The 19,405-nt window shown below is 42.9% G+C and overlaps 1 protein-coding gene across 15 annotated transcripts in view; it reads left to right on the top strand.

Annotated features, from left to right (window-relative positions):
- NRXN3 (neurexin 3) overlaps nt 1-19,405 on the top strand; it is a 1,842,793-nt gene that overhangs the window by 486,759 nt on the left and 1,336,629 nt on the right. For all 15 annotated transcript variants that reach the window (XR_009601311.1, XR_006060480.1, XM_060418434.1 and 12 more), the window contains one exon: nt 13,491-13,792. Coding sequence is in view for 13 of the 15 variants with exons in the window: in XM_060418434.1 (XP_060274417.1) it covers nt 13,491-13,792 (302 nt within the window). In the remaining 2 variants the exon portion in view is untranslated. The remainder of the gene's footprint in view (nt 1-13,490; nt 13,793-19,405) is intronic.

Genomic DNA, 19,405 nt, shown 5'->3' on the forward strand with positions numbered 1-19,405 from the left:
AACCAATTTGAGCATCTCTTTCAGAGTCTTATAATCTCAATTTTGTGTGCCCTTTCTAATAAGAAGTCAAATAATTTTTCCCTCCCTGTGAAACTTGAGCACACTTCTGGCTGTACCCTCTGGGCTCAGAGTCCAGCTGTTTGGCCCTGGAGCTTCAGTGAGCTTGCTGGAGTGATACAGTGTCTGTAAATGGTTTAGGAATCATCTGACTTAGAAGGAAGGTTGCCATTTTAGATTCAGTGCATCAGAAGGGGATTTCCTTTTTATGCTTTCATAATTAAGGGCTGTTTTTTTTTAGCATTTATGTATTTGCAGTGTTTCAAATTTAGAGAATTCTTACAATTTTCTCTGTTATTCTAATGATCTGTATTCATATCCCAGGGTATGTGGTTCATACATCTAAATATGGAAAATCTACCCTTGTTGAGCAGATAGAGGTTACTATAAAAGCTGCAGAAGGATGCTTTACCAAATTAGATAATGTATATGAAAGTGGCTTGGAATATGTGACAGGGTGTGCAAATGTGTATGTGTGCATGTGCACGCATACACACGCACATGTATTTAAATTAGTTCATCTCCCACAGGAATACTGTTGACAGAGGCCTTTGCAAAATATACCCAACCCTCAGCAGGAGATAGCATCTAAAAGAAAGCATACAGTGTTTAGAGGTTGACCTTGGTGTGTATTTTGAATCTGCTTCATACTAGCTGTAGTATTGAACATGTATTTCAGCCCTTGTGAATGTCAGTTTAATCATCTGTGAAATGGGGCTAATAAAACTTTATTTCATAGGGCTTCTATGAGAGTTAGATAAGGAACATACCAAGTATTCCAATAAAAAGGCTTTCCTTCCAGATGACATATGAACACACAGAAATGTTATTTCTGTTAATAATACTTTGGTTCTGGTGGTTAGTGTTTTGAATTCTTGTAGCTCCGATCACCAAAAAAGTCTTGGTCAATTCTTGTCAGATACTATGTGTGTAGTGTTTGTTTATTTAGACTCTCTCTGTGTTAAAGCCTGGACCATAATACAAATTCAATAAATATTAATACCTGGCCTTTTTACACGATGGCAAAAAAAAAAAATTATGCCTGTTAAAAAAGCTCTACTAATAGTCTGAGGTGAAGTAATGATGCAAATGAAATAAGCACATTATTCTAGTTCTATTTAGTTCAGTTTATAATTGAATTTGCAGTCACTGAAGATTTTCTCCTTTATTTAGGTTTCCTGAATTAAGTCACTGATTTGTAAGTCTGCCTGCATTTTAGAGAACCTTCCCTCTCCACCCTCTTTCAGCATACCCCATCCTCATCCACCTTCAAGTTCACTAAAAACTAAACCCTTTTTTTTCAGTTACACAGGACCCTGAGCATCGTCTGTCCCTTCCTGAGAGTCCTGGCATGGGACAGTTTTCAATTTTTTCAGGATCAGACCCCGTCTCCTACTGGAACCGGTGTTTCTACAGGAGGAAAAGGAAATTCACACTCAACATAAAAGAAGATGCAGCCCATGTCTCCCGGATTTGTGCCTCTGCACTGGCATATTTCCGCAGTCTGTGTCTCTGAACGGGGTTTTAATCACCTTGGCTGGAGTGCTCAGCACTGAAAGCTTTAAGGGTACTGCAGAAATGGTAGATTAGCTACATTTAACAAAATAGAAAGTTTTCATTGTGCCATAAAAAGCTTTATTGATCTTGTCCAGGCATTGACTCCAGGGCCTTTTAACCAGCCATTCTGTCTAGACTTGCAGGCTAGCGCCCCCAGGGCTAACAAAGGAGGGCTGGGCTGCCTGCTGCCCTGGAAGGCCAAAGGGGTGGGCAAGGATTCAGGTTTCTCAGTGGGCATTTTCTTAAAGAACTAGAGTGATTTTATTCTCTTGTTGGGAGGCCTGTGCGGAGACTTGTCCCCCAGACCCCAGCTGGCTTTCTCTGCCCCCAGCATTGGCTGCGGGGGCCGTCACATGGCGGTAAATACAGGTGTCTTCTCTCCCCTCACTTCCATCAGCTTTTCCCTTCTTTCCTCCTAAGAAGCCAGGCTGAACCCTGGATGCTGAGGCACTTCACAGTGGGTCTTCAGGAGTGGGCAAGGCAGGAGGAGAACCGGTCACTTTAGTATTGCTGTGATCAGTTCAACTTCATTTCAATTCAGTCTTCATTTAACACATTTTGGGGTACATGGGAGATTTTGAAAAGCTATAAATATCTGCCACTCACAAAGATACTCTGGGGGAGTTGACACCTACCTGTAAATAGCCAAAGGATTGTTCAAGATTGATCTGGTGATTTAGGTATTTTATCAGAATCATCTGCAGGGATTTAACTTTTAAAAAATGAATGCTTATATTTCAAACATAAAAGAGAACAGACCCTGTAGTAGAGGATATTATAAACACTGGCTTAGTTATCACCCATATGGAACAAATCTTAATGTTTTGCCATTTTTGCTTTATGTCCTTTCATAAAGACAATCCTGTTGAATATCTCCCTGTTTCCCTTTCTTCTCTCCCTCCCCAGAGGCAAACGCTATGTGAAATTGATGGGTAGATTTTTTTCTATTTTTGTTGCATATGAATAGTGATGTAATATATAATGATCAGTGATCATTATGTGTGCGTATGTGTGCATAAATCAGTGGAAGTAAAATTTATTGGCTACACACAGTTTATACTCATTATTTTCTGTTTATCCTGGGCTGAATGAAGGAAATATTTGGTAAAAGTCTTTAATACCTTGTATTGATTAATTCTTCCCTGTTGATCACCCAAATGAAGCTTGGCAGTCTCTCAGTATCCTTTAGTCATTTTGGACTAGTAACCATTTGAGCTCCTGAAATGTCTGTAGGAAATTTCACATAACACCAAATCATCTTATTTGTTTTGTTTTGTTTTGTTTTTTGATACTTAAAGGTGGAGAATTTCAGCAACAAGGTGATTTAGATGTAGACTTATTAAGGTAGGAAATAGATTAGGTCATCTTCCAAGGTTTCTTCTGACATTACAGTGCTGATTTATTATGGAGGACTTTTTACTTGTTTTCATCTTGAATGAAAAGAGAAATTTTACAGAAGTAAGTATTTTAAAATTTCATGTGAACTTAAAAACCCATGTATTGCTTCTACATATCTTAATGTCTGTTTGAATTTTCCCAAATTCTGTGAACTTTTTGTGACATTTATATTCCTTCCTGAACATTATGTTTGAATACAGTATTTAATTTAGTTAGCAATTAGGGTTAGTACCACTGTAAAAAAAAATTCATTTTAGATGATCTGCTTCCTGTTCTGGGATCATTCTGGATGCGTTTCATTGTTATTAATTTTGTTTTTATCAAAATTACGGTCTTCCATCCTCTTCTCTCCTCCTCTGTGTCCCTAGTAATTTTTTTTGTCCTCATCAACTCTGTAGAATATAGTCTCACAATGAGATGTTAGGTACTCCGTACAATTACCTTAGTTGTTGTGGAACTTTGAGAAAAGATGCTAGTTAAAAAAAAATAAACATGCAGCTTATTCTTTGAGGGCTGGGCCAAGGGTGAATGGTTATGTAGGTCTGTGGATATGTGTGCTTTCTGTATTTTTTTATTCAAAAACATCAAAACTCAATCTAAAATTTATCTTCAAGTTTGTGACCCTGGTTAAATTTTCACCATTCTATTCACCCATGTCCTTGCTGTAAGTTCAAGAAATGCATCTTAGTAACACAGTGGCACAGAGCTGGCTTTAGTATTATTGATATAATCATCATATTTACTTATCATTGCCCTCATGCAGTTCCAGGTATGTCTGTTACCTTCGAAATCAGAGTGTGAAGTCAGTCCAGGCACTGGTCATTTGAGGTGACAACTGACAACCATAGTGTCCTGAATTAATTGAGGAGCAGACACAGAGTGTCGCTGGCAGTCAGGTCAAGGATCCAGACATTATTTCCAGTGCTGGGAAAGCTGGGTTAGAGAATGTGGCTTTGATCTGCAGTCCTACTGGGCCTCCTGGTAATTTTCCCCCTGAATTAAACTCAATCGCTCAGCCATAGGTTGAAGAGTTAGAAAACCCCAGGCCTTCCTTCTCATGTAGGGGCAGAGTCTACCTTGATAGATTTCACTGCATGGGAGAGCCTAGAGGGGAATGCATGATTATCTAAGGAGGGGCAGAGCTGAAGGAGAGAGAACGACAAGTCATATGGAAATAGTGACCGCTGAATTAAGAAATACCGATCTATGGGCGTCAGACCGAGCAGACGATTGACTTCTCTCCTTGGAGGATTTGAATGGGTGAAGGAGAGAAGGTGCATGTGTCACTCCAAATGACTGCCTTCTGGAGAGTTGAGGGGAGGGGGATTCTTTCCTGAAGGCATGGGGCAGGAAAATGGAGTTCCCTCTACAAGAGAGAGTGTGTTGTGTTCAGTGATGGTCTGACCCACAATTAAAATGAGAAGCTGGTAGTGAAAGAAGTGTAAATACAGTTTAACTCATGTAGATCTGGTGGTTATGGGAAATAAAAGGCACAACATATCACATAAATTATTATCAGTGGGCCTGCAGGGAGATGCAACACAGTTGCTTCAGGCCAGGGCCCCTCTGTCATCTCGTTCTCTCTTGGTGGTGTCTCCTGGATTCCTCTTTACCTCTCTAGGTGTTAGTCCATCCGCTGGACCTGCTGATGCAATGCACTCATGAGCTGAAGCTCTCCTCTGCTGGTTCTCCAGCCCGGTGCCCCAGGAATATGACTCATAAGGCTCCTGCCTGCAGCTTGAGCCTCAATGCGCCTGCTACTCTACCCACACTAAATTTCTCACCATCCCCTGGGCACCCCATGCTTTTCTAATGATCCTACCAGTGAATCCATTGTTTCTGTTAAGTAGAACGTCATCCCTTCATTTGTATGGTGAACTCTTACTCATATGTCAAGACCTATATCACCTCTTAAACGTTTACGACACTTGTAATCACTTTTTTATATGTGCATTAACAATAACAACAGCAACAGCTAATGTATCTAGGGGTGGGGACTGGGCCGGGAACTTTATCTGATTCATGTCTCACAGTGCATCTATGAAAGATGTACTGTGGTTTTTCTCATTCTGTAGACTAGGAAAGTAGGAATTAGAGAAGTTAAGTAATAAGCTGAGGTTTCACAGAGTTAGGTAAATTCCAGGGCTGGCTGTAAAACCCAGGTCTGTCCATTTCGAAGCCTTATTTTTAAATTCCGTGTTATCAAGTCCGCAATTCCCCTGCACTCTGAGCTACAGGAGGGTGCCCTGTTTAATGCGAGTTCATGGCAGGGTCTGGCATTCTAGTTTCTTCAGCTTTATAATTTCTCTTCTTCAGTAAAATGGAGGTGAATTATTCCTATTCACATGGTACCTCACCTGATGCATACTAGGTACCTGGAAATACTTATTCCTTGAATGAATAAACAGAAAATTTAGGTTTTATTATAATACAATTGAGAGCTATGAGGTCTTCAGGATGCTGTTAGCTTTCTAGTGATTTCAGTGAAGCGTGATTTTCCCGGCCATTCTTTTGTGGACTCGAGGCAGCTCCCCTCGCCAGGATCCTGGCTGTTTATTTTCCAGGTGACAACTTGATTTACTATTTTCCTTCTCGTCACTTTCAAGGAGCATCTGCAGGCTAGTGAGTGACCCAGGCAGCGTGGAAAAGTCCATTTATTTCTCTGCTGTATCTCTCCTACAGTCTGTGGAGAAGGATTAGAAATGGCCTCAGGAGGTCAGGTTTCCCGTGTGTGTTTTCTTTTGTAGTGCAGGATTGCTCATAACAACACAATTTGCTGTCTGCTGGTGCACTCTGCTTTTCAAATACCTGTTTGGGGGGTGTGGCAGGTAAAGGGTTCATCGTTTGTCCTTGGTGGATGGCTCTGCGGTTTGGTCTATGCAAATGCTTTGGTTGGCCCTAAAATACGTTGTAAGGGAAATGGGACTGAAAGAAGCAAGAAGGCAGTCACTTGTGCAGTCCTTGGTTTCCTTCTTACTCAGCATGTTCCTTCCCTAATTCTAGCAGGAGATGTCCTTGGGTGATGTCTAACAGAATTCCCTCTAGGAAGCAGATTTCTGCTTTTCCCTCATTTTTGCAGATATGGTCCTCTCATAGCCCAACCGCTAACTTGGGTGTCTACACATAGCTTGTAAGAAGCCCTTAGAGGTGGAAGTTGTTCTGTATGTTGGATGCTTAGCAGGTTGCGTGGAAAACAGAATTGTGTGTGAATAGACTCACACCCATCCACCTTCACTTGTTCCTTTGCCAGCAAATGACTCAGACGGGCATTTTCCCTCAGGGAGACTTTCAGATGGAGTGGAGATGCGGCCCCTATAGTAACGAGTAGAATGGTTGTGGAATCGTGGCCTTCTCAAGGAGTTTATTTCTGGTTTCTGTACCCCCCTGCCTCGGGCTCCTGCCTCTCCCATCCTCCTCAGGGCTTCTTCGCTTGGGTAGTAGAATTGCGTGATGTGTTAGTTTTCAACATAAGACCCTGACACCTCGCATTGCAACTGCACCCACGGAGGAGGGACAAAACCCTGCTGAATCTGTGGATCAGAGGAACGGAGTCAGCATGCCAGCCTCAGGACCACCTCCCTTTGTCTGCCAGGGAGGGCAGCAGTAGCTCATATTGTGTTTTGTGGCTCATTAGCTCCAGGGTGGGCCAGGCTGGGATGGCCAGCTGGGGTTATCTTTGCATGACTGCAGAATAAAGTACCAGGCTGCTGCAGAGGCCTATTGAAGGATGAAGAATTCAAAAAGATGAGAGCAGGGTTTTTTGTTTGTTTGTTTGTTTGTTTGTTTGTTTGTTTTAAAAAACCTTTTATTTTATTTTGGGGTGCAGCCGATAAATAATGTTGCGATAGTTCCAGGTGAACAGCAAAGGGACTCAGACATACATATATCTGTATCCATTCTTCCCCCAAAACTCCCCTCCTGTCGTCCAGGCTACCACATACCACTGAGCAGAGTTCCATGTCTATACAGTAGGACCTTGTTGGTTATCCATATTAAAATACAGCAGTGTGTACCTGTTCATCCCAAACTCCCTAACTATCCATTTTCCCCATCCTTCCCCTACCCCTCAGCAATCACTGTGAGTCTGTTTCTGTTTTGTAAGTTGGTTTGTATAATTTCATTTTAGATTCCACATATAAGGGATGCCATGCAATATTTCTCCTCCTCCTCTGTCTGACTTAGTTTACTCAGTATGGCACTCTCTAAGTCCACCCATGTTTCTGAAAATGACGTTATTTTATCCTTTTAACGGCTGCATAATATTCCATTGCATATCTGTGTATCTCATTGTCACCTATTCCTCTGTCAGTGGACACCTAGGTTGCATGCTTGTCTTGACTCTTGTAAACACTGCTTCGGTGAACACAAGTGAAAGTGAGGTCGCTCAGTCCTGTCTGACTCTTTGTGACCCCATGGACTGTAGCCTACCAGTCTCCTCTGTCCGTGGGATTTTCTAGGCAAGCATACTGGAGTGGGGTGCCATTTCATTCTCCAGGGGATCTTCCTGACCCAGGGATTGAACCCCAGTCTCCTGCACTGCACGCAGATGCTTTACCCTTTGAGCCACCAGGGAAGCCCTTCCAGGTGAACACTGGGGTGCAGGTAAAAGAGGAGAACAGTTTTGCCTGTGTCTCTGGAATCTGTCCTCAGAAAGCTGGCTCCTGCTTCCTTTTCTGGAACATAGCAGGTGCTCGGCTCAGGCCCAGTAGTTACAGCTGCTGCCCCAAAGGGGCTGGCATTCTAACAGGCTCTCCTCAGTGGTATCTAAGCATTCTATTTCTAAGGCTCTTTCTCTGATGAGGGTGAAGAGTGTGGTCTCGGTCTGGCTTTTTCCAACCTGCTCCCACAGGGGATTCTGAGTTGAGCTGGCCCCGCTCCCGGATCCCCTGCTTGGGCCCCTGCTGCCTGGGTGCTCACCTGTCATTGTCAGCGGTTTTTCCTTTTGACAGAAGGGACTTCATGCAGTTGCAAGACATCAGATACAGGGTCACGCACCTACTCCTCCGGGAATTTGAATTCCTGGCGAGGGTGGTGGTGGGCTATGGTGGCAAAAGTGATGGAATGAGAATTGAGAGTTCTGAGGTTTTGGAACTGCTCTAAATGCTTCCAAGTGCCTTGGATAACCCATGTAAGCTGTGTGTCCCTCTTCCTTGCATTGGTGTAATCATAGCAAAGTAACCTCACAGACCGTTGAAGGAATACAAAGCAGGATTAAGAAAGCATTTGGAAATATAGAATATTATTTAAAATGGTGAATAGAATCCCCCTTTACCCATTCCTGAGTTTCCCTGGTGGCTCAAATGATAAATAATCCACCTGCAATGCAGGAGACCTGAGTTTGATCCCTGGATCAGGAAGATCCCCTGGAGAAGGGAATGGCAGCTCACTCCAGTACTCTTGCCTGGAGAATTCCATGGACAGAGGAGCCTGGTGGGCTACAGTCCGTGGGATCGCAAAGAATCGAACATGGCTGAGCGACATACTTTCATTTTTCACTTTTCCCATTCTTGACCTGTTCTCACCCGAGCCCTTTCTTGCCCAGTGCTGTGTCCTTGTCCTCAGATTTTAACCTCTGGCCCTTGGCTTTCCATGGCTGCATTTGGATTTAAAGCAGCCAAACTTTGGCTTCTTCCTGTGCTCTCCAGGTTTTTAGAATCTCTGTCTCTCAAGTCCTTAGGCTGTCCCTTCTAGGAATGTTTGCTTCCATTCTTATCCAGTGAAATGCAGACCCCACTAGGTTGTATCAACATTTGGGATGAAGCAGTTTCAGGCAGCCCCTGGAAGAGTAGTTAAAATGTGTTTTCTTATTTTCACTGGGCCCTCTGACTTCAGCTCTGATTTCTTTCCAGTTCACTCTCAACCCAACAGAAGCTGGATAAATCAGACCCTCCATCCTGTCAGTAAAGTTAGGCATTGGTTCCTCAGGACCTTTAGAATACAGTTCCTATTTCTTAATCTCACAGCCTAAGACATCAAGCCATCAGTAACTACAGGCCCAATTCAACAGAGATACGTATTTCTTTACACTTCTCAAGTTCCACAATTAAAAAAATGCTATTTTAATCTATTTTGGAATTTCTCAGAGAAATAGTTATTGATATATAAATCAGTAGTTGGATTTTTTGGGGGGAGAAAGTAGAAAACAGAACTGAGTAAATGCCTATTAATGCTATGTATGTATCAGTCCTTGGATTAATAAGTCATTTGAAAGATCAGTGCTTTATATGTCTATACAAACTGATTGAAAACCTCGAGTTATACTTATCTTGATTGCATCTAGTGTTTAATCAATTGTACACTTACAAGTAATGGGCAAACGATTTGTTGTCATACAGGGCTGAGCTCTGCTTTTCATGCAGTGAGAGTAACATTTTTATTTTAACACTTATGCAATTGATTGTAAACTTTGGAGTGATAGAATCTAAATGAATCTACACAGTCCATTAGCCATTTCAGCACCTACCCCCTTGCCAAGCTGTAGCTTTATGCTAAGCTATTGTATGCTGTGTTACATAATCCCCTGCATTCATTTTCTCTACCTATTTAGCCTGAATACATGCAAGGTGACTGCATTGTCTCTTCAACCTCCTTCTCGGTGTAAACACTCACTATAGAAAGCAGATTTGGGGGCAGTATTACATCTTTCGAATGGAGAGTTTGGAGAATTGAATTGGCTTAGAAATGTGTTTGTCACTATTTGGGTTTGCACCCTTTAGTTATATTCACTATCAACTTAGTATGGTTTTCAAGGTGATAAGAAAGTGCTTGAGCTTTAGCCACTGGAAGGAAATTAAGACAGTTCGGGCTCTTAGGAGAAAAATGTCAGTTGTGAGAGTATACAAAGGAACAGTTTCTTCCAGGTCCTCAGTCCTTCTCCTGGCAAGCCCCTGGTTTGCTCTTTTAAAGACTGGGTCATGCAGTGCTCATGCCTCTCCTTCCTGTAATGATAAAGGGGAAAGGCGCCTATGAATTAAAAATGATGATTTTGCTTATCTAGAATACGATCCAGGGAGTAGCTTTCAGTGGTCTACTCTTCACTGACATGTGAAGGAGACACACGACATCTGGGGTGACATCCAGCCCAGAGAAAGGGTTAAACTGGGGAAATTCATCATTGAAGGAAGAGTTAGAGCGTTGTGAACTGTTGGAGCAGTTTTCATTGTTGTTGTTGTCGTTTAATAGCTAAGTCCTGTCCGACTCTTTCTGGCCTCATGGTCTCTAGCCCACCAGGCTCCACTGTCCATGGGATTTCCCAAGAAAGAAGACTGGAGTGAGTTGCCATTTCCTTCTCCAGGGGATTTTCCCGATCCAGGGATTGAACCCATCTGTCTTACGCGCCAGGTTCTTTACCACTGAGCAGATATTTGCTAAGTAATATACTCTCAAGCATGCATACAATTTTCATTGATGAATTTGCATGGGTATTAGCATAAATATGTGTGTGGTTTGCATAGTTTTTTCTCTCATTTATTTCTTATTTATTTACTGTGATGGCCTCTTAATGATGTCATTTTTCTCCTGTGGCCTTCTACATAAAATGAGCTCTTTAGTTTTAAATACACTGATTCCAGGAGGAAAAGAGAAACATTTCTTTTGGTGAGAAAGTGTGATTTACGTGAGGGTAGGAGGAATAGGTCTCTCGCTTAGTTTATTCAAGGTTTGGGGTGGTTTGTAAAGCAACACATGGCTCAGTGGAACCATTCCTTCCCTTTGAACAGCAAAATAAGGGCAGGTGGTAAATCCAGAATGAAGGGCGAAAGGAGACTGATATTTGGAGAAAAGTTTAAAGGCAGCAGAAGCCCAGAGTAGGACAAACTGTCTGGTCTTGGGCAACTCACTTATTCCTAGTCATCAGTTTCTACTTTAATAAAAAATAGAATGTTTTAAATCAGGCAATCTCTAAAATCCTTTATAGCTCTAAAATTTATTATTTTGACAGACTCCTTGGTCTAATTATGTGAAAAATATTAAGCACCACATAGTATATTAAATAATATCCTGGGGCCTTGCTGTTCTTTGTCAGGCCTTTCCCCTTTGAAGGGTACTCCATGATTAATTGAGGCTTCTTTTTACAAGCCCTCCTTTCCTTGCTCATTTATCTCAGTTCGCTGGGCACACAGGTGTAACTTAAATGTTTATAGAAAACACCCACCAATACACCATGTTGGGTGCCAAGGACAGGCATAGTAGTTGGTTGTGCGCACATTTGCATTGTTAGGAAGAGAGCTTAGTGGAGATAACTGCATTTGATTTGTCATCTTTTGCTGTAAATCAGGGTCACCTCCAGTCTACTGTACAAAAGAGCTTGTCCAGTTGAATTCTGACAAAACTATTTCTGCAGAAATGGGAAGAGAGCTAATGAAAGTAGGGCACTAGGGGATTGGATGGATGGACCTGTTTGAAAGATGTAGTGCCAAATATCTACTCTGATTTTGGAGGGGGGTGGGTCTCATTTTGGTAAAATACATCTGGCATGGGTTATGTGCTGAGTAGTACTCACTGCTTAGGTGTGCAAGCAACACCACGGTCGCTTAGAGGTGGACAAGTCCCTTTTGCTTATAGCAGTGTGTGTGCAAACAGAAATGGGCAGGTGTGTACATATCCCTGAGGCCCTCTGGAAGATACAGGACACAATCTCTTTTTTCATTCGTTGGAGTGTGACATTGAGTTCACATTTTAATGATGTGGTGATGCTATGATGAACTTAATACTATATATTGGGTGGTCATCTCTTCACATTATGAAAGTGATGATTATCTCCTGATAAGAAAATATTTATTTGTTTTTCCTTAAGCAGCTTACCAAGGGCTATGATGGTTGATAAGGATCTGAGTTACGGTGGATTAGCTTTGGTTAGGTCTAGAAGGAAAAATAGAATTTCCTCAACTTTACTTTGTAGCCCCACCCTACCCTATCCCTCTTTAAAGGGAAACTGCATATCTAAATTTGTATTATCGCTCATTTCCTTTTATTGAGAGGTACTTTTGACCAACCCTGATACGAAGTTGTTGTAGTGTCTACGTCGTATCCCACACTTTATGAGCCCATGAACTGTAGCCTACCAGGGTCCTCTGTCCGTGGGATTTCCCAGGCAAGAATCCTGAAGCAGGTGGCCATTACCTTCTCCGGGGGATCTTCCCCACCCAGAGATTGAACTCTAGTCTCTTGCATTGGTAGGCAGATTCTTTACTGTTGGGCCACCAGGGAAGCCATCCACTCTAAGTGGGGTTGCCTGACAAGAGGACAAATGGGAGTGTGCATGCCGAGTGTCTAAGTTATAAATCAACAGATAATTAAATCAAATACTTTCTATCCTCTTGCCTTAAAAATAGATCCTCGAAACTACTCGGTTAAGTCAGGTTCACATGTAGCATTTCCAGATTCCTGGGAGTGCTGCTTCGGGAAATATCCGCATAGGCAGAGCCTGCCCCTCTGGTTGGCTCTGTGGCTTTCGCCCCTTCTCAGCTCCATCGCTCATCACACGGGTCTAGTATAAATGCACATGGGTTCCTTCACCCACATGGCCAAGGTCTGCGTAGACCTGTACAAATAGTCCCCAGGGCTAGTCCTCAGACCTTGAGGTATGTACACTGGCAAGCATGATTTGCCTTCAGAAAGTTGATCCAGGGAAGAGGCCAGCACAAGCCCTGCGAACACACCTGGGGCTCTTTCGGTAGCAAATCATAGTCCCCCAGTGTCTAGAATATGGTCTTGAAAGAGAGTCTGGGTCCCAGTGGGATACCATGTTGGCTCTGTGGACCCCTGGTCCTATGGAGAGATGTTCCATAGGACAGTCTGACCAGGCCACCTCAAAGACCTTCAGGGAGTGGTCCCTTGGAATAAAGGGAGGCATTGCTGTCTAGTGTGATATCAAAGCATATTCTCAAAGTCCGTTCTGTTCCCTTTTCCTCATCTGCTCAGTCATTTCCTCAGGTTCAACCTTTTTAGAAACCCAGTCCTGTTCCACTGGGTGCAGGACTGTACCATGGAAACCAAACTTAGCCATGTTACTGATGGATAGAAATTAGAGCCAAATCTTTCAGGGTAATTGATTTTTATTTATTGGTCAATAAAAGGTACCTGGAGCTAAAGAACACTCTGTCAGAACAGTTAATTATCCATTCTAAACCAGCCCTTTTACAGGCATTGAAAAGCCGATATTGATGCAAAAGCAACATAAGCTTCACTTGACTGTTTTGCATGAATTTTCCCTTTAGTTTCTTCTCTGAGAAAATTTGAAGGCAAGGCAGCAAGCCTTCCTGCATCATCGTTTTAGTCTTCTGCCCTTGTGTGAACCCACAGCTTCTCTGCTAGTTTCCCTGGTCCTTAGATACAATCCTGTGGAAGAAGTGTTGTCCTGGCATCAGGTCCCTGGCAGGGCCAGTGCCCTGTAGGTGTGCGTGCCCTCTTTGGTATTTGCGAAGACCAGGCTCCTGCCAGTCCAGTGCTGACCGCTCTCCCCTTTTCTTTCCCTGCAGCTCGAGAGGAGAATGTGGCCACTTTCCGAGGCTCAGAGTACCTGTGCTACGACCTGTCTCAGAACCCGATCCAGAGCAGCAGTGATGAGATCACCCTGTCCTTTAAGACCTGGCAGCGGAATGGCCTTATCCTGCACACGGGCAAGTCGGCTGACTATGTCAACCTGGCTCTGAAGGATGGCGCGGTCTCCTTGGTCATTAACCTGGGGTCCGGGGCCTTTGAGGCCATTGTGGAGCCAGTGAATGGAAAATTCAATGACAACGCCTGGCATGATGTCAAAGTGACACGCAACCTCCGGCAGGTAATGGCTGAGGGCAGAGAGTGCCCGGAGGCTCCTCTTAGGGGGCTGGGGAGGGAGCGTGAAGTAGGTGATGGGTTAGGGTCCATGGAGAAGGGTAGAGGTACCATATGGGTGTGCATTTGCCAAGCTTTCTCCCAGCCTTTACAATTTCACAAGGATAACGATTAAAGTATGTTTCTCCTCTTACTTCAATTCTCCTTGTGTGCTTGTTATTTAAGAAAAAAAAATTCAGTTGTATAGATAATAATAGTTACAAATACTTTTCTTTTATTCTGCTTTCTTTTTTTTTATCATCTTCTTGATTACATTTGTACCTTGTATTATTGTTAAATTCAGTTAGGGATAGCGTTTTATTTCTATAGCTTGGTAGATTTTCCTCTTTCTTTGAATGTATGTTTTGTTTTTTAAGTAAGTTAGCCATTGCCACGATGCCATAATTTTAATTTCTTCCAGAGAAAGATTTTCTTTTTCTCTTCCTTTTGATTTACCAGCCCCTCACCAATATTTTTTCATATAAATTTATATATTTTAATTATAGGTTAATTACTTTACAGTGTTGTAAAGTAATTCACCAATATTTTTATTCTTTAATTTATTCTTTTGGTTGTTGTGTTAACCTCTAGCCTTGGAGGGAATTAGCTGGAATCTTTCTGAATTCCTTTGTTTCTCTGTTCCTTGCTGCTACTTTACTGCCCCTTTCTCTACCTCCGAGACTCTTCAGTTGACTAGGAGGCCTGGAAAGTGGAAGGACCCACATTAAAAAGTCAACTTTGGAGCAGCCTTTCCTGGTTCTGTACGTGCTTGAGAACTCCCATCGCTTGCTGATGCTAAGCAGGCAACTCCGTCAGGTGACAAAACTCTCAGAAAACCATAGCCAAGTGAAGTTGTTTACTGTTCATAACTAATAATAATAAAATGACAGCAATAATAATAATATTTCACCAGCCCACATCAGGAAAAGATTAAAATCACTTCCTGTAAAAGTCAAGGTCTGTCCTGAGGCTGCCTTTTCCAGGTTCTGTTTTTCCTTCTTGTGAATTTGTCATTAAACCCAGTTGGACAGCATTCATCCTTTATTAATCAGAAAGCATTATGTAAATTTCAAGAAGGTGCTTATCAAATTTTCTTCTGCAGTATGATTGATTTAATGCCTTCTGTAAACATGAAGGCATAAGAAGTGGCAGGTATTTGCATATATTTTCTGTTTGATAAAAGTGTAACTCCTTTATAACGCTAAATAAATGGAGAAGGCCCACCCACAGCAGAAACATACAATTTTTGAAACACCCATTTCCACACTTAAGCATGTCAGGGAAGCCCCAAGTTGGCTATTTTATTTTATCTATGGTGCAGCTGCCAAATCATAAGAGTCCCCAGACATCCTAATACACACAGATCAAATATTTTTGAATTACCATTTTATATTTCTCCTGCAAGGCCAAAGAATTCTATTGCTGACATTTTCTCTCATCGTTCCCCACCTGCACTTACAGGGGAGACCCTCTCAGCTGCCAAGAGAGCCCAAGTGAAATGTCCATTCGCTGACATATAAGGGCTTGAAATGTTTGAGTTGCAGAGACTAGACCAAAAAGTGAAATAGGACCTATTGTTGGTTTCCACTGGCCGGTACACAGTAATGCCCTTCTGGCATCAGTCAGTGGAGGGGGAGATTTTCCTGTCCTGGGCAACAGAATCCGGTTGTATTTCTCACCAGCTGCTCTGCTTCTATATCTCTCTCCCACCCCGCATGCTTCCTTGCCATTCTAGAATGATTTCAAATAGCCAGAAAAGGCTCACTTTCATTTCTACTAAAAACACTTCTCTCAAATAGAGTTGGGCCTTAATTCAGTCCTTTACACTGAAATGGGGACAGACTAGACTGTGATTCAAATATGGGTTGTGCTCTTTGAGTCTTAATAAGCAGAGGAAAGCCATGCTGGAGGGTTTCTCTTCCAAGTTCTGAGCCCCAGCTCTACTCTGTGCCCTTGGACAAGCCATTTAACCTTCCCACTCCAATTTCCATTTGCGAGATGTTGATTACAACCCTCCCCAGCCATGTGTGGTGGCTAAATATGCAAAGCACCTTATGTTCAAGGAGGGTTATGAGCTCATCTGTGGTCTGGGTGCTAGACTCGCTGGGACACGCACATGATTTACAGGCCGAGCGTTCTGTCCGAAGGTGATTGCCTCTGTCTGTCCTTAAGGATGCAGCTAAGAAGAGCTCTCAAGACAAGGCTAGTGAGGCTGGAGGGTGTTGGGGGCATTTCTTGGCAGAGGGAGCATGAATCTTTTTGATAAAGTGCACCTAAATTCAGACCTCGCTGAAATTTGGACTGAATTTTGCATCCAAATGCAATTTATTGAAAGAGGAAATACCTCAGAAAAGCAGAGTTGACTTTGCAAATAGAATCCTTTCAACCCTGAGTCATCTCAGATGATTATTTTTCCCATAAAATACACTTATAACAACTTTTTGAGTTCCCTAGGATACGTTTGAAGGAGTGGGAAGCCCTCGTCTATTTCAATTAAACGTAATCACTTCATGAATATTTGATAAGCTGATGGCAGCCATATCTGCTTTTTTTGTAAGGGTGAATGGCTTATGTGGTAAAGGTTGACCTGAGGAAATTTTACTGGAATTTCCTTACCAAATGGAGCAGAGCTTTTTCCCATTCTTCCTTCTTGGTCATCTACTCGTGGTTCTGCTTTGGGGCTAAAGTCAGTCAGTGAAAGTGTTGTTTGCTCAGTAGCTTTTAGGTTAAGTCAGGGTCAAATTCGGGCTTCCCAGGTGGTCCCTAGTAGTGAAGAACCCGCCAACCAGTACAGGAGATATAAGGGATGAAGATTTGATCCCTGGGAAGATCCCCTGAAGGACGAAATGGCAACCCACTCCAGTATTCTTGCCTGGAGAACCCCATGGACAGAGGAGCCTGCCAGGCTACAGTCCATAGGGTTGCAAGGAGTTGGAGACAACTAAAGCGACTTAGCGCAGGGCCAAATTCAGGTACTTGATTGAGGGTTCTGAGTAATGAAGAGAATATGGATTATTTGTTCCAAACCATCACCAGGATTAGCACCCAAGGTAGTAAGGAGTTTTTGTGGGTTTTTTTTTTGCTTTGGTTTGGTTTTTGGTCCATGACCTTGAGTCCAAGGTCATGACCATCACAGGACTTGCTTGACCTCGATATGCCACTTTAATCAAACCTCAAGCATAAAACTGAGTTACCCACCTTTATCTGCTCCAGCTTCCCAGCTCAGGGTGCACTGGCAATTTAACATTTGAAAGCTGTGAAGAAGAGACTAATCATAGGGCTTCTGTAATCACGTTTAACCTGCCAGTCCTCTCTGCTACCCATGCAAGAAATTGCTTCAAAGCTTGAAAGACATTCCTAAGAAGAATGAGGGCAGCACGATGCCAACAGTAGGCATTCCAGCAGAATACACCAAATAATGGCATCGCTGGATAATGATGAAGACTCGAACTATTTTGACACATTCTAACGACACAGTTACTCTAACCCAAGAGGGCAGGAAAGAGAAGAAAGTTCCCCTCCTGCCTCACAAAGGCAACCCAAGTCAAGGCAGTTGTGGATCTTTAATTTACCTCTGGAAACGCAGAGTGAGCTACATTATGTGGCCTTCATCTGCCCGATGTGAACCGGAAACATTCCAAGCTCTTTTTGTTCTTGGAGAAAGTCATGATCGTCTATGCATGTAGTCAGAGTCAGATGTGAAAAATAAAAAATCCCCAAAGGACGGGTATTTCAGCTCTATTTATCGATTTACCAAAGTTCAATGATAAACTTTGGGGGTCTTTTCTTTCAGGAGAGGTGGATTGTATATGTGCTGAGGGTGGGAAGGGCGTGGGGGCAGTGTTCATTCAGAAGAGCCCTTGGAAAGTAAGTATGATGCTAATTCCGACCTGGGTGAGGTCCGATCTGGTGGTGGTTTGGAGAAGCGGGGAGTTTCGGACGACAAGGTGGGCTGCAGCTCCTTGCCTGGCTGCGCGCCGGGCGCCAAGGTTTTCCATAGAGTCCTGGTCTCATTGTCTTCCCCCACTCTCTTTTTCTGTGTTGGGTGCCTTTTTTTTGAAAAACTAACCCAAGATCATTCATGCAATGTGTCATTTTACTAACCGACTAATGTACTAACACCCTAACGACTCATCTTTGTTTTTAGTTTTTTTAATTAACAATCGTTCTGTTCACAATTTTTTAATTTCCTTTCTTCCCCCTTTTCCGCAAAGCACTCAGGCATCGGACACGCTATGGTAAACAAACTACATTGTCTGGTAGATATCATTCTTATTGTCTCTTTTTTTGGGTTTGCCGTGTGTTGCCCCCCTTTTCCTCCCCAAACCCCCCTTTTATCCTCTTTAGACCTGTTTCTTTTTAAAAATTTTTTGTTGGTGGTGTTGAATGAAATACAAGCCTTTCTTTTTCTTTAAAAAGAAAATGGAAGGGGACGCACCTGTCCTGACAACATTTGGATGACTTTGGTCGGGACAGTTTCCTTTTCTCCACTATTTTTTTTTTCCTAAAAAAAAAAGTTTTTTTTAAAGAAATATTCTTTGTTTAGCTAAATTCATTTTGTTTTCTTATTTTGCAACTTCTAAGTTACAGACTAGGGGCAACTGAGATTTCTGGTGAGGACTTTCTTCTCTCCGTGTCTTCCTACCCCCTCTTCTTCCTCCCCCCAACCCCCAAACTCCTGAATCCCCCTTTTTTCTTTCCCTTTTGTGTGGCCGTGGCTGCCACAGGTGATCTGGGGAGGAAAGTACTCTGCTTCCTGTGTTCTTCCTTTCCCTTCTTGCTCCTTACTTCCCACCTCGGCCAAAGGGAGCTCCGCCAATTGTGTGCTCCATACAAACTCTGCATGGCATGTTCCTGTCTCGTGAATTCCCCATTAGCATCAGAACCTGTCTCCTCATTTTCCTCCTCGCCACTAACAACCTACCAGTCATCAAGCCCACACCACTTTCTTTTCTCTCTCTCTCTCTTTTTTTTTTTTGTCTCCACCCTTCTTTGTTCTCCTCTCATCCTTCATATATTTTGGGGTTGGGTTTGGACTTTTTCTTTTCTTTTTTTTGTTAGTAAGGGAGGTGGCAGGCACGGGAAAGATGACCCTTTGGTGCTGAGTGTGTTTTCTTTCCTCACTTCCATCTTGTTTTCCGGTTGATTTAGTGCATGTAGGTGTGAAGCGGATTTTGGTTCTTTCCTTTCGTTCTCTGCACCCGATCCCACGTCCCTCCCTTCTGTTCTTCTGCCTTCTCTCTTGGCTCCAGATAAGTTCCGCATGGGTGTGTCAGCGAATGGTGTGTGCACGCTTTGGGGCCTCATCTTTTCTCTGCACCCTCTGCTCTTTTCATGGATGTTGGGTGTGTGGGTGCTATTTCTTTCTGGTGGGCATTATGATTTATTTATTTGGCTCTTCTGCCTCATCATTCCTTTCTTTTTGTTAGCATTGCCTTTTTGGTTTGGGTCATTTCTTCCCTGGGTGGTGGTGATGGCAGTCAAGGGAGGACAGGGGTTGATGTCCTGGGTAGTCCACAGCATGTATCACCCATGACTCATCAAACTCAAGACCCTTTTCCTTCCCTCCCTGAATGCATGT

Source organism: Ovis aries, chromosome 7 (genome assembly GCF_016772045.2).
Source record: "Ovis aries strain OAR_USU_Benz2616 breed Rambouillet chromosome 7, ARS-UI_Ramb_v3.0, whole genome shotgun sequence".
Taxonomy (NCBI): domain Eukaryota; kingdom Metazoa; phylum Chordata; class Mammalia; order Artiodactyla; family Bovidae; genus Ovis; species Ovis aries.